Here is a 15702-nt window from a genome sequence, read left to right on the forward strand (position 1 = left end):
GGCGTTCTGGATTCAAATAATTATGACTACAAATCAATTGAAAACTAGTGATATGTTAAATATCTTTACAATTTTCCTTACATAAAAGTCCAAAATATTTAAGCAATTGGCTCAGGTCTTATAGGAAATACCTGATAAACATTATTGCCTTAATAAACCCATATAAGAATGGCTTAAAGAAACATGTCTGGGGCTTCCCTGGTGGCACAGTGGTTGAGAATCTGCCTGCTAATGCAGGGGACATGGGTTCGAGCCCTGGTCTGGGAAGATCCCACATGCTGCAGAGCAACTGGGCCCGTGAGCCACAACTACTGAGCCTGCGCGTCTGGAGCCTGTGCTCCGCAACAACAGAGGCCGCGATAGTGAAGAGGCCCGCGCACCGCAATGAAGAGTGGCCCCCGCTTGCTGCAACTAAAGCCCTCGCACAGAAACGAAGACTCAACACAGCCAAAAACAAATATAAAAATAAATAAATAAAAAAAAATATTTTAAAAAAAGAACCATGTCTGTGAACATTATTAATAATGTAACATGGTAAATCATGTCACCTCTTCAGATGACAATGGACTTCATGTTTATAAATGTATGTTTTGTATTTTAAAGCATTTTAGCACTCCTAATTAAAAATGTAAAAAATGTTAAATTACAATGACTGCACAGATTTCACTGGCTATGAAATATACTGCTATTCAAGAATGTTTTCTTTCCTTGTTTTTCTTTTTTTGGCTGAGCCATGAGGCACGCAAGATATTAGTTCCCCAACCAGGGACAGAACCCAGGCCCCCGGCAGTGGAAACACAGAGTCCTAACCGCTGGGCCACCAGGGAATTCCCTCAAGAATGTTTTGTTTTTCTTCATCGATAAAAATTTATTATCAATCATCAAATGGATTTCCCCCCACTTTAGACTCATCAACACTCAGAAGGCTGAGGAGAGATGCTGATCTGAATTGCAGCAGGCTTCACTGACCACGTCCCTGTGGATGAGATGCCTTAGAAGCCTGCACGAGCAACAATTCTTCAACCTGTGACTGAAACAGGAACTCAACTGGATGTCTCTCACCCACCACTCACATCTTCAATGACTAACAGGCCATTAACTGCACAGGCACAGTGTCAAACATTTACTTTACTAGCCTCCTGTAGTGTAACCATTAACTACCTGCATTTTGACTTTTCAAAGAGCTTCATTAGCTGCTGGAATCTTTCTGAGACCTGAAAAATTTTAAATGAGGGTTAATTATAAATATCTCAATAATTTTTTTTATCTTTGATGAATATTTTCACAAACCATCTAAAGACAGAGAAAGTTACCCTTAATTATAAAGGTAAAGTAATAGTTAGAAAAACAAAGTATTTTCATAATAAAGGTAATTGCTAGTTTAACTTTTCAATATCAAACTTTCTTAAACAAGCAAATATCATTACAAAATTGCTCAAGGTCAAATAAGTAAATGGCAGAACAACAGAATAAAGAATTAGGATTGTTTCAAACTTCTTCCACGATCACCAAATTTTTAACAGTCTTTTTTTTTTTTGGCTGCACTGCGCAGCTTGCGGGATCTTAGTTCCCCGACCAGGGATTGAACCCATGCTCTCGGCAGTGAAAGCATGGAGTGCTAACTACTGGAACACCAGGGAGTTCTCCAAAGAGCCATACTTTTAAAGAAGTTTGCTAACAAATAGCTATATATTTTAAACACATTAAAAATCAAATCTAAATATTTAGAGTAGTAACATCTGTGAAACAACAGAGATGTAAAACTGGGGTAGTTACCTGATATGGATTTTTATTCAACTTGGCAGCTAAATGAGAAAATGTTTTCAATGATGGCCCTTTTTTCTGACACTCCAATAAAATTTCCCGGTCATCATTTCTGAAGGGGGAAAAATGTTATTTAGCTTTTGTAGGTTCGAACAGAAAGGTAACAACAATTCCACTGCCTTACTATCTACCAATAAGAGTTGACACTTTTATTAAAACCCATAAAAAAAGAACAAGTGTATATACTAAAATATGGACAATGGTTATCTCTGAGAGATAAGATTATGGATGATTTTAATCTCTGAGTTCATACATATTTCCCAAATTTTCTAAAACAAATACTAATGTATGTTTCTAATGACAAAATAAAAGATTTTTTTAAATTGTACCAGTAGTGTGTATAGTACTTTAAAAATTAGGGCCCAAACGTGATCACAGACTCGATAGGCGAGAAGAACCAAAAAGTAACACAGAAGCCAGATCTTCTAATCCCCAGACCTCTGCTTTTTCTACATGGTCTGAACCAATGTGTGTTATTATAGTCTGGGATTTTACCATCTGCAGGTTGCCCGAAATGAAGGCATAGAGGACTGAGGTCTTAAACAAAACTGATCACCAATTTCAACAAAATTCAGTCTCTCTCATTATGCACTCTAGCCGGTCTAGAGATCATGCACTTCTGGTTCAATGGTTCCCAACTGTGGTCACCTTGACATCCGAAATGGGGTCTTCAAATCTGCATTTCTTAAAAATCTCACAGAAAAGTCAAAAGTACAACCTGTTTTTGAAGCTTCTAATTTCGGGGGAAAACTCAAATTACAAACACCCACATTTTGTCCTATTCACCACCTGTCATTCCTCCTTTCTAAAATGTGTGTATACCAGGCTCCTTACAAATGAAAGAATTTTTCTTTTTCATTGAAAAGTGAAGTTAAAAACATAATGAAAAGTTCTGTCCACGGTGCTAGTACACATCGCTGGTTAAGAGCCACTGCTCTAGACTGTTCTACAGTACAGCTGGGTTGTATCCTAGAATTTAACTTCTACCAACTTTGGCCACTTTTGAAGTAAGTCATCACTTTCCCTATTTTAAGATGGGATAAAACTATGATGACACGACAGAACAGATTTCTGGTATCTCAAAATTTCCTGGTGATTTAATAGTCTCATTAGATTCTTACCTTGTCCACGAAACTATAATTTCTCCCTTCTTTTTAATAACATTCTTTGCAGAAAGGCTTGTAAGAGAAGTGGCAGATGCTGCTGATGCATCCTTAGTCCCTGGGCTTTCGTTTAATGACGAGTGATCTTTAGTCACTACAGGGGCCTTTTTCTTACTGGCTTTCTTTCGGTGAGCATCACCATTCTCACCAGAATCTTGGGTAATTTTCTTGGTCTTTTCCCTACTGGTTAAGTGTGTTTCCTTTCTCTGTTTTTTCTGAGAAGAAGGATTTAGATCAGAAAGATTTTTCCTCTTTTTGTGCGCATTATCCAAAGCCCCAGGCAACTCTGAACTATCAGAATTTGATGCCAACTCTGATTTTAAATCACCCTTTTTCACTTCACCCGAACTGGGAGATTCCGAGGTTAAATCGATACAGCCTTCCTCAACAACGCATTCCAAAGGCCTGTTTGCCACTTGCACCTTTTCTTCCTTTGAGTTATCTTCATCTACACATATCACCTGACACCCCAAGTCTTCAACAGCTAAAGCAGGACGGTTACCTTCATTTTTACTGTCACTTGAAACATCTTGTGTCAAATCAATAAAAGCATCTACAGTATCAGGCTGCATATTGTCTAATACTGGAGCGTTTCGATCCACACTGCTTCCAGAACATCCCAACTGCTCAATATTTAAAACTGCTACTTCTACGAATTCCCCCAACTTTTTGGTCTCGGTGACTGGATCTTTTGTGAGGTCTATATATGTGTTTCGAAGATGATCCTCAACAGAATGTGGAATTTCTTCCATTGGAGGCAATTCTTCAACGCTTTCAGGTACTTTTGGTTCCCATACTTGATGCAACTTGAAATATTCCTCAGCTACTTCAGTACTATGAACCACTTTACCTGAAGCATCTTTAAGAAATTCATATATATCGGGAACCTCTGTTTGTATCATACAGTCCTGTTCTTCATGAACTGATTTACTGCTATCAACATTTTTACTGGAAATTTTCAATTCCTCCACAGATTTAAAAACTCTGTACTGACATGAAATATATTCTTTCTCCACTGCTTCATCGGCTTCCTTTTCCACTCTCGGCAAAGATTCATCAGCTACCATATTCTGTTTATGACTAGGGGAGGTAGATGGTGCCGCACGGCGTATTTTCACAATGAAATGATCGTTGGACTTTTCCATTATGACAGCGTGCATGGGTAGATTAGGGTGGTACTGAAAGCCTGGAGCAACAGACCGGCTTGTCCATGATGAAGAACAACTTGATTTACTGCTTGAATTATCAGACTCCAGGGCTAAATGAATGTCCTGTTCAGATGCATCCTCTTCCTCAAGTAAGGCATCTTCACTAAAATGGGCACTAATAACTTCTTCGGGCGTTGAATTAGACGAAGCATCTGACTTTAAGAAACTGAGATGACCATCTGACTTCAGAGGTGATGGTACTGTTAAAGAGACTGCTAGATCTTCAGCAAGTATGGAGGAAACACAGGGCTTGCTCTTTTCTGAACTACATACGTTATCTTTACTCAAAGCTATGTTAGTGGACACTTCAAACATACAATTTTCATCCAACACATCAGGATGAACTGGCAATGAAAGCCCTGAAGACAGAGACGGACCTTTCTCAGATGACAATAATGACCAATTATCATCACTAATCATCTTAGGACAGGGAGAAACCACCCCTGAAACGAGCTCTTCCGTTGTACAAGCTGGTAGAGATTCACATTTAAGACTATCTACCATCTGTTTCCCTTGTATCTTTAACTCCCACTCACTTTTTTCGTTACAGTTAACACTGTTGTCCAAAAGATCAGAACCTTGCAACAAACTTTTAAATATTTCTCCCATCTGTGCATCACTCACTAAATTAAAAGTAAGGCTAGATGCTTGCTGCTCAGTAAGAATCTCAAAACTGCGTTCTGGCTTCAAAGCAGCGTGCTGGGATGCCTGTGCATCCTCTATGGTGCTGCCTTCCATTTTTCCTGCCTTTGGGGTGCTCGGGCAGTTTGGTTCCAAGGAAGCCTCTTCAAATTGAGGGTTCTTAATATTATCAAAGCAAGTGTTAGTACTTTTTTTAATGTTGTGCTTTACTGTGTTAATACTGGAATTATTTTGCTCTTGATGTTTTTCCTCAGATTTTTTACAACCTACTAAAGACTTAGAGTAACCAGAATCTTCTGATTTGGGGGATTTCTCCTTCAACATTTCTTTGCTGGAGCTGCCTACATTCCCCTTCTGACAATTTGAATATTGTGCTTTCTCTTTATTTAGCTTTTCAAGTTTTCCTTCGTCACTGTCACTGCCAATGTTTATGGAGTCACAAAACTTTACTAAGATTTTCTTAAGCTTTGTAAACAAATAATCAAGTTGTTCATCTACAAATTTCCACAATTTTTTTTTCATATCTGGTAGCTGCTGTTCAAATAAACGATCCACGATGCCATTCTTTTTAACTTGCTTAAGTTTGGATTCTATAACATCACAGAGATTCTTCTGTAAAGTAGTCACTGACTTAGAGATTTTGGATAAGTCAAGGTGTTTAATTAGTGATGTAAAACTCAGAATTGCTGACTCAATAATTCTATGAAACTGTATTAATGAAAATTTTACCTTGAATTTCATATAATTTTTCCTTACATGTTTTCTTATCATTCGTAACATGTGCACAACCTCTCGGACAGAAGAGGGTGCAGCAATAATTGGAACTATTTTTTCCAGGCTAGAAGTGCTCACTGACCTATCTTTCTTCTCTGTTTTTGAAGATCTGCTAGATTCAGTTTGTCTTTTATTCCATTTGCTTTTGGTCTGATGGATTTTTATAGAAGATATCTTCCTATTGTCTTTATCCAAATGCACAGTGCTTTTCCTACTTCCTGGGCTAGTTTTTGTGTTCTGCACTTCAGCAGAAGCTCTTGGGTTGGTACTTTTGTCAAAACGTTTTTGTGGTTCAGATTTTTCACTGTCGCTTATAATTTCTCCTTCTTCTAATTCATCTAAAGATGAATTCTTGTGGGAGTCTGCTTCTGTAAATTTGTCAGATTTGCAAATTGGCTTTTGATTTTCCTTATTGAGATCAGACTGACTCTTGGAGGTAGAATGAGCTGAATTTGGTGGAAACACATCTGTGGAAGAAAAAAAAGCATATTATAGTCACATGACTACTGAGTCTTTGTCATTGAACATTTCCATACTAAATATAACAAAAAATTAAATGTTGAGGCAATTTATTATTTTAATAGCTTTTACACTATTTACACTATATTACTCTAACGCTTACTCACGTCATTGGTCTTTACTGGTCTCAGAAAGTGCCTGACAATAGTGATAGTATAGAGTTTGGTCATTTGGATAACCAGCAACCAACTGTTCAGGTTTCTTTACTTGATGTTAGCAGCATCACCTACTCTATGCCATTTGATGATGGCTTTTGGACAACAAAAATATACCTGAAAGCAAGCAAGGAGTATTTGAAACAATCTGTTCTACCATTCCCTTTTGTTGTATAAATAAGAATTACCTAAATCTAGACTAAAGGCTCAATGTACATTTCTAGGTAACAACAAAGGTCTGAATAATAATTAAGTTATCACATAAAAAGCACTAACAAAATAATGCCATTTGCAGCAACATGGATGGACCTAGAGATTGTCATTCCGAGTGAAGTTAAGTCAGACACAGAAAGACAAATATCATATGATACCACTTATATGTGGAATATAAAAAAAAGGGTACAAATGAATTCATTTACAATAGAAAAGTAGAGTCACAGATGTAGAAAACAAACTTATGGTTATCAGGGGATAAGGGCAGGGAGGAATAAATTGGAAGGCTAGGACTGACATATGCACACTACTATATATAAAATAGATAACTAATAAGAACCTGCTGTACAGCACAGGGAACTCTACTCAATACTCTGTAATGGCCTATACAGGAAAAGAATCTAAAAAAAAAAAAGAATGGATATATGTATGTGTATAACTGATTCACTTTGCTGCACACCTAAAACTAACACAACATTGTAAATCAACTATACGCCAATAAAAATTTTAAAAATAAATATCAATAAATAAATTAAAAGCACTGATTCATCTTGCTGACATATTCTACAGTCTCACAAAAATATAAGTTATAGGAGATAATATAAACTATTACCTTTATGACTGCTATTATATAATGGAACTCGAGATGAGCTTTCCAGTCTAAGAACTTTTGCTACAGGTCTCACGGGACTATTCAGAGGACTGATGGCTTCTGGAATAGGTCTCAGCTGATTAAGGTCAATGCTCAGAACTGAGTTCTCATCATCATGATATACTACTGAGTTTGCTTCACCAGTTTCCATTCTGTGGTCCGTTAACTCAGTCTGCTGAAGTGAAGATTCTGGAGTCTCTTTAGGTAAGCAAGGCTCCAAGTGACAAGACTTACTCTCAACCAGTGGTGCATCTACAAGAGAAGGCTCAAGGTTTGGTTTACCATCTTCTGAAAGGACTGTTGGCAAAATGCCAGCTTCTTCAATTGAAGGCTGCAAAATGCTTTCATTGGATTTGGTCACTTTGGTTGAAAAAGCCTCCTTCATTTCTGTATCTTCGGAAATACTACAAGAATTTAAGTCATCGTTTCTTTTGGTATCCAATTCCAAACCAAAGTTTTGAGAAACATTTGTTTGTACTGTGTCCATTACCACAGGAACTGCTGCCCTGGCACCATTAATTGTCTGTTCCATTTCTGTTGATGATGGAAACAAGGATTCTGTTCGTTGCATTTCCACAGATGCTGAGAAGGAAATCTCTGTGCCACAAATGGGCATTTCACAATGCACAGTATTCGCAACAGATTTAATGAACAAACTATTTTCTTCTTCTATTTTCCTTTCTGAAACACTGGTCCTGGGTTTAGATGCTGCTGTAAGAGCATCCTTTGGTTCCAATAACTCTGATTTGGTTTCCTCTGTGGTATGTTCACTGACAGAGGGAATACATGTCACAGTTTTAGCCTGCACCAAGGACTCCAAGTCACATATGTCACTAGATTTGGGAGTATTGGTTATTTTATGTTGATTTTCCTGAGAAACAGGCTGCTTTTTAGCAGGAGAAAGAGTTAAGTTCAATTTTTCCATAAAGCTTAACTTTAAGTCTTTGTTTTGTGTTTCATTTGAACCATTCTCAGCTTTAACTGCTGGCTCTTTATTATCCACTCCTTCAGAAACATCATTATTAGAGACTTCACCATTACTGTTTTTTGGCTCATTCTGTCTCTTTAAATCTGTAGAGGTTTTCTTAGTCTCTTTGTTTGTCTTCTGCAGATGTTCTGCAGGTACTCTTTTTTCATTTCTCATATGCCTATTTTCTTCTTTGCCCTCTTGTTCTCTTTTCCGCTTATCTTCAGTTCTATGCCTTTCTACCCTTAAAGGTGCATTTTCCCATTGGTGCACAGCATCAACTTCCTTGGAGTCAACGTGTTTGTGAGTTCTATTGGTTGAAAGAGAGGACGGACATCTTCCTTCTTGAAAACTATGATTACTTACAGCCCTGTCTCTTTTACAATCTTCCCGGCCTCTTCTCTCTTCTGGATGGTATTTACTTGAATTATGAGAAGATTTTGCTAGTTCCTTCTTGGAATAAGGAAGCAATGTTCGTTCAGATCTTTTCCAATGATCCTGGTCTTTTACTACTGATTTAGGTTTTTGATCAACTTTCCTTTCTTCTTTGTCTTGTGATTTAAGTTCTTTTCTATTTATATTTTGTGATCTTTCACTTTGTCTTTCGAGTTTTTTGTCACTTTGAGATTCTAGTCGAGTGTGTGACCTGTCTCTAGAGCTTTCTTTCTCCCAAGAAGAGCTACTGTGTTCATTTTTATAATCCAAATCTGTGTTACTTTTAAACTTTGAATTTTTGCTTTCAGCCTTTGGTTCACCTTTACTATATTTCTCAGGACGTCCTTGTAGCCTCTGACTGGCCTCTATGTTCCTCGGTTCACCATCACCACAGCTAGTGTTCAAGTCTTTTCGTATTCTGTCAGTCACTCTGCAGTACTGGTTATGTCTACTATCTTTCCTCCCTCTTCTGTGATCCTCATTGGAACTACCCTCACCAACCTGATAATGGGAACGTGACCAAATGCCATTGGTGGAGTGTTTTTCAATAGGTGTAGGCAAATGTGAAGTGCCTTTTTTTTCAAAATGTGATTTTCCTTCCTTTTCGAGGTATGGCAGTGAAGTGCTATAATGTACATCTTTAGAAACATCACTTTTCACTCTGTGATCAGTCTTTGAACAATCATCCAAATGGAGAGATCTGGATTTAAGACCTTTTGTTTTAACTATATCTGGTATCCTTGAAGTTTTATGAGTATTTCGAAGATGTGGAAACTCAGACAATCTATTGAGAAATAGAAATTAACACCAAAAAAACAAAGTTAATTCCTTTTTAATAATCCAAGGTTTAATCACATGTGATACACTTTAAAACTGGGGGGCCCACATACTGGCAAAACTAATTTTACTTTGTATAAAAGCATGAGTAGTAAGAATTTACCAGCTTCCAACTAAATGAGCCAGTTTTTAAAACAAGGAACTCTCTTTCATTTGCTTTGCTCAAACAAAGCCTGGAGGACCTCTCAGTTCTAGCCCAGCACTTGCCAATGTCTTTCAGATTTCCTTCACTACAGGTGCACAACTCTCAAACTAACCACAAATTCACTTCTTTTAGAACAAGTGACATTATTTTCTTGCCTTCACTCTAGCCCAACTGAAACATAAGGGAAAGTGAAACCTTGCTGGAGAACAGAGACGATCAAAATACGACTCTATGTAGCTCCCTATCCTAGTTTTCTGTTTCACATACAACCCCACAGTAAAACCCAAAGCGTCAATAGCCATCTTAAATTGTTACATACTGTGCAAAAAGAAAAAGGAATATAGAATTGTGATTCTTTCCTAGAGGAATGCTATGTATTTATTGTTTAAAATAACTCCTAAGGTTTTCAGAAAACTGGCAGTTTTCCTAAAAATAAAATGTAAATAGCTCATTTTAGCTTTTTGTAATAATATAGCCATCTTCCTGAACTTCTATAACTTCCCTGAATTTCCATAAATCTATGCCTAATCAGTACTAAGTGTGTAGAGAACATCAAAACTTAAAAGTCTCAGGAATAAGGGAAGATTTTTATAAAACAAGAGGACACAGGAGACATACAACTTAAGGCAACGTGTAGACCTTATGTGGATCTTGTTACGGGCTGAACTGCATCTCCTCAAAATTTAATCCCCAGTACCTCAAACTAGTGACCTTATTTGGAGACAGGGTCTTTGGAGATAATCAAGTTAAAGTGAGTTCATTAGGGTGGACCCTTATCCAATGTGACTAGTGTCCTTATAAAAAAGGGAAATTTGGACAGAGATATGTATAGAGGAAAGACTTTATGAAAGACACAGAAGAAGGCGACCATCTACAAGCCAAGGAGAGGCCTGGAGCAGACCCATCACATAGCCCGCAGAAGGCATCAATCATACTGACACCTTGATCTTGGACTTCTGGCCTCCATAACTGTGAGACAACAAATTTCTGTTATTTAGGCCACCCAGTTTGTGGTACTCTGTTATGGCAGTCCTAGTAAACTAATAAATAAACTCAAAAAAATAAACATGAGGAGACACCTTTGAGACAACTGGGAAAATGTGAACACAAAAGTATTAACCATAAAAAAAAAAAAAACTGACTGAATTTCACTAAAATTTAGAACTTTTATTCCTCACAAGACACAATAAAGAGAGTGACAGACAAGTCACAGAATGGGAGAAGATGTCTGCAATAAATTTATCCAACAAAGGACTCACATTCAACAAAGCACATACACGTGTAACATACGTCATACTTATTAAAATGTAAGGTCCTAAAAGATAGTTCTAGCCCACAGAGCTCGTAATACACATTTAACGTAACTCCACACTAAATAAAATACTATCAAAAGTTTTGTTTTATTTTGTGTTTTTGTTATTATTGTTATTTGGCCACGCCATGTAACATGCAGGATCCTAGTTCCCCGACCAGGGATGGAACCCGTGCCCCTGCAGTGGAAGCGTGGAGTCTTAACCACTGGACCGCCAGGGAAGTCCCAAAAGTTTTATTTTAAAATAAACCTCCGCATTAAACACTTTCCAGAATTTACACTTTAAAATTTTTATCTTATATCAGTATTTCCATTCTTTCTATTAAAAATGAACTTTCAGCAAAATGATAAACATTTACCATTAGAGTACTAGCTGAAGCTCACAAAGAAAAAGTGCAAATATTTGACAGAATATTTATTAGATAATGTATCAATATTATCACGTATGACAATCTAATGAAATAACACATCATTTACAACACCCAGTTTCTCTGAATTTTCACCCTATTCAAACATTATACCCCTCCCCTAAAAGATTCAAATATATATAAAATTTCCCCAACACTTCAGGAATGAATCTTATACTTGTTGCACCTTGTGGGATTTAGATTAGTAAACATACACAACCATCTTTATTTTCAAAAGGCCTAAAATGCTTTATAATATCATATGGTCCACACATAGGATTATCTTCTTTCACTCTTTAAACATTTATTGCACATGGTAGATACTCAATAAATGGTGAGGACACAAAGACATGGTTCCTGCTCCCATGAAGTTTACAGTTTAGTGGAAGAGAAGAACACTAAGTGATCCCATTCATGATTTTTTAAACTGCAAGTGTAAATGAAGCTACAAAAAAGAGATTCGACCTAGTCAGTGAGAACAGACAAATGTCCCGCATGAAAACGATGCTTATGCCGAGACCTGAAGATGAGTAGGTATTTAGCAGGTGGAGGAGAGGAGCATTTCAGGGAGTGGAAACAGTTCATGCAACTCAGAGCTCATGGTACACCCAACAAACTGAAAGAATGCAGGAGATACACTAGAGCTACGATACCTAGGCAAAGGCAAACACTGAAAACAAGGCCTGAAAAGTAGTTTGGGACCATATTGTGAAGAGCTCTGTGGACCAAGTTAAGATTTATGATCTTTTATCCTAAGAATGATGAGAAGCCACTGATGTGTTTTAATCAAGAAAAGGGGTGGGGGAATTCCCTGACGGTCCAGTGGTTAGGATGAGAAGCTTTCCCCAGCTTCTCATTTCATTCCTGGGGTCTGGGTTCAAACCCTGGTGGGGGAACTAAGATCCTGCAAGCTGCTTGGCGCAGCCAAAAATAAATAAATAAATATATCATTTAAAAAAAAAGAAAGAAAGAAAAGGGGTGGGATGGGGTGATTCTGTGACAGATGTCCAGAGTTGTGCTTTACAAAGCATCCCGTGGCTTTAATATCGAGAAGTGAGTAATCACAGGCTGGAAAGAGCAAGAGCGGATGCAGAGTTTTGAGCACAAAGACTACTGCCAGTTCAGATGAGAGTTGATGGGCAGCAACAACAGCAGAAATGGAAGAGAAATGAACAACCTGAGAGATCATAAAGACGTAAGTCAAAAGGACATGGTAATGAATTTGGATCTGAAGGATGACCAAGAGCTAAGTGTCAATGATGACTCCTATGCAGGGTGACTATATGTCCCAGTTTGCCAAGCAATGTCAGTGTAATTATTAATAGCCCCTCCTTCTACTCTCAAAAGTACCCTGGTTTGGGCAATAAATTAAATGGTCATTCCACCCCTCAGTCACTCTAGCTTGCACAGCTGAATAAATGATGGGGAATCCACTGAGCTAGGAACAATGGAAGGGGTTCAATCTTAAATTCTGTTGTGGATGAGGTAATTTTGAAAATTTTGTACAGATGTGAAGTAGTATCTACATATAAATGGAACTGACTAGTACAAGTAAGATTACATCATAAGAAAATACTGATAGAGAAAGGAAAGGACATAGTTTTGAGCTTTAAGGAATTCCAACTTAGCCAAGTACAGAAAAATAAATCTCAAGTTAGGAAGAAAACTAAGAATCATGAAACCCCAAGGGAGAAACTATTTCAAGAAAAGAGGGTCAACTATGTCAAATAGTGTATAAAGACAAGTTAAAATGAGAAGTCAAACTATTTGATGAATTTAGTGGTAGTCACAGCTGTTTTGGAGGAAGAGATCAGAGTAGAATGGGTTCAAGAGTGTGTAGAAATGGGAAGTGGGGAAATGGAGACAGCACATTTAGATAACTGTTTTGGAGGTTTGACTATCAAGGGGAGGAGAGATATGAAATTCTCTGGAGCCAAATACTGCCCCTAACCAAAAGAGGGAGAGAGAGAAATTAAGTAGAAAATCCATTTAAGAGGGAAAAGAACATATAATTGAGGGACTTCACTGGTGGCCCAGTGGGTAAGACTCCACCCTCCCAATGCAGGGAGCCCAGGTTCGATCCCTGGTCAGGGAACTAGATCCCACATGCATGCCACAACTAAGAGTCCACATGCCTCAACTAAGAAGCCCACATGCCACAACTAAGAAGTCCGCATGCCACAACTAAAAAGATCCCATGTGCCGCAACTAAGAGCCGGTGCAGCCAAAATAAATAAGTAAATGTTTTTTTAGAATGAATATATATATATATATATATATATATATATATATATATATATATTTTAAAAAAGAATATATAATTGACAGATTTTTAAGGGTTGTCTGTTAACAGTATATGACACAGACATCCTCCTGATATTTTAGTAATTTGATGGGCACCTAGAAGAACCCATGACATACACCACCATCTTCTCAGGACCAAAGGATATCAGAGCAAGATCCCAGTGTATTACAAAACTGAATATATTCAGAGAGGTATGTGGCAATCTTCTATTAATAATCATATAGATATCATTACGATAATATACCATTAGAATATTAGTCACTGGGCTTCCCAGGTGGCGCAGTGGTTGAGAGTCTGCCTGCCAATGCAGAGGACATGGGTTCGGGCCCTGGTCTGGGAAGATCCCACATGCCGCGGAGCGGCTGGGCCCGTGAGCCACGGCTGCTGAGCCTGCGCATCTGGAGCCTGTGCTCCGCAGCCAGAGAGGCCCGCGATAGTGGGAGGCCCGCGCACCGCGATGAAGAGTGGCCCCCGCTTGCCGCAACTAGAGAAAGCCCTCGCACAGAAATGAAGACCCAACACAGCAAAAATAAATAAATAAATAAAATAACTTCCATCCCTACCCTTGCTCCCACAGTCACTCTCTAAAAAAACCTTAAAAAAAAAAAAAAACAAAGAATATTAGTCACTTACTTTCAGTAAAACCTTAAATATTTAATAAAATGCATGATTTTCATTAGCTTTCCAAAGTTAAAAATATTCCACCTATCAATACTCATGTAATTTACAAACAGATCCACATCCCTCAATCATACCTTTGGTGAAGATTATTTATTTCTTCATCTTTGCGGTTTATTTCCACTCTAGCAGTTTTGATAAGTGCTGAGATGTTTTTCTTAAGAGATTGGTTTTCATTTTTTAAGCTGAAATTCTAAACATCATAAAATACATTTAATAAAGTATATATCGACAGGATTATTAAACTATTTATAACAGTTATTGATTACTGAATGCTAACTACATGCCACGCATCACATATTTTATCTTATGCAATTCTCAAGATAGTCTTCGGAGGAGTACAGTGATGCTCACTATACAAATGGGGAAGCTGAGATTCAAAGAAGAAAACTGGCACCAAAGAAAAGCTATTTAAAGTGAAACTACTTAAAAGAGGGATCAAAATGAAAAACCAAAAAAACCAAAAAAAAACAAAAAAAAAATTAAAAAAAAAAAAAAGAAAAACCAATAAATAACAAGAAAAAGAGTCATTATTTTGAAAATGGGTCATTATTTTGAAGATGATAAAATTTTTATTACATTTAACAACAGGAGGTTTAACTTGCAACAATGTACTAATTCTCAGGTGAACAAAGAATGAATTGAGGATTGACTGGCTCTTTGGGAGAGAGGGTGAAGGAAGAGAAACAACTTTACCAAAAAATAAAAATCAGAACAAGACAGGACATTCCTGACTTTGCAGCATGATCACAAAAAATGTCTCTCTGGCAAAAATTGTTAAGGCATCACCATTTTTCCCCAACAGCCATTCTAAAGCTTCACTCCTCAAACCATTCTCTTTTAAACCACCTGATACAATCTCTAAGAATTCTCTATTATTTAACTGTTAATTAGTCTAGCAGATCATTTGTCAGTATCATTTAACAAATCAAGCAGTTTTCCTTTATCAGTTTCATTGACACTGAAAATAATGCATGTTTTGCCAGATTTGCTCTTTCATTTAATATTTTTTAAAAAGTTTCCTTACAACCTTGCCAACACTTTAGCATTTTAATTTTAACAAAAAATTTTATTTAATTTTGGTTTTAAAAGCTGATAAGGCGGGGACTTCCCTGGTGGCACAGTGGTTAAGAATCCACCTGCGAATGCAGGGAACACGGGTTTGAGCCCTGGTCTGGGAAGATCCCACGTGCCACAGAGCAACTAAGCCCGTGCGCCACAACTACTGAGCCTGCGCTCTAGAGCCCACAAGCCACAACTACTGAGCCTGCACGCCTAGAGCCCGTGCTCCGCAACAAGAGAAGCCACCGCAATGAGAAGCCCGCGCACCGCAACGAAGAGTAGCCCCTGCTCGTTGCAACTAGAGAAAGCCCGCGCAGCAACGAAGACCCAACACAGCCAAAAATAAATAAATTAATTAATTAAATAAATTTATTAAAAAAAAGCTAACAAGGCAAAAATAAAAT

General features: G+C 37.6%; 1 protein-coding gene across 4 annotated transcripts in view; it reads right to left on the bottom strand.

The window, feature by feature from the left end:
- The window catches only part of CASP8AP2 (caspase 8 associated protein 2), a 42115-nt gene that overhangs the window by 1578 nt on the left and 24835 nt on the right, over positions 1 to 15702 (bottom strand). The window contains exons 6-10 of one of the 4 annotated variants that reach the window (XM_068551451.1): positions 14314 to 14429; positions 7112 to 9336; positions 2946 to 6078; positions 1777 to 1876; positions 1162 to 1214 (exon numbers count right to left, since the gene is read on the bottom strand). In XM_068551451.1, coding sequence (XP_068407552.1) covers positions 1162 to 1214; positions 1777 to 1876; positions 2946 to 6078; positions 7112 to 9336; positions 14314 to 14429 — 5627 coding nt within the window. Of the gene's footprint in view, positions 1 to 615; positions 1215 to 1445; positions 1877 to 2945; positions 6079 to 7111; positions 9337 to 14313; positions 14430 to 15702 lie in introns of those variants that run through there. The other 3 variants (XM_068551449.1, XM_068551452.1, XM_068551448.1) reach the window with 3 other exon arrangements.

Source organism: Eschrichtius robustus, chromosome 9 (assembly GCF_028021215.1).
Source record: "Eschrichtius robustus isolate mEscRob2 chromosome 9, mEscRob2.pri, whole genome shotgun sequence".
Lineage (NCBI taxonomy): Eukaryota > Metazoa > Chordata > Mammalia > Artiodactyla > Eschrichtiidae > Eschrichtius > Eschrichtius robustus.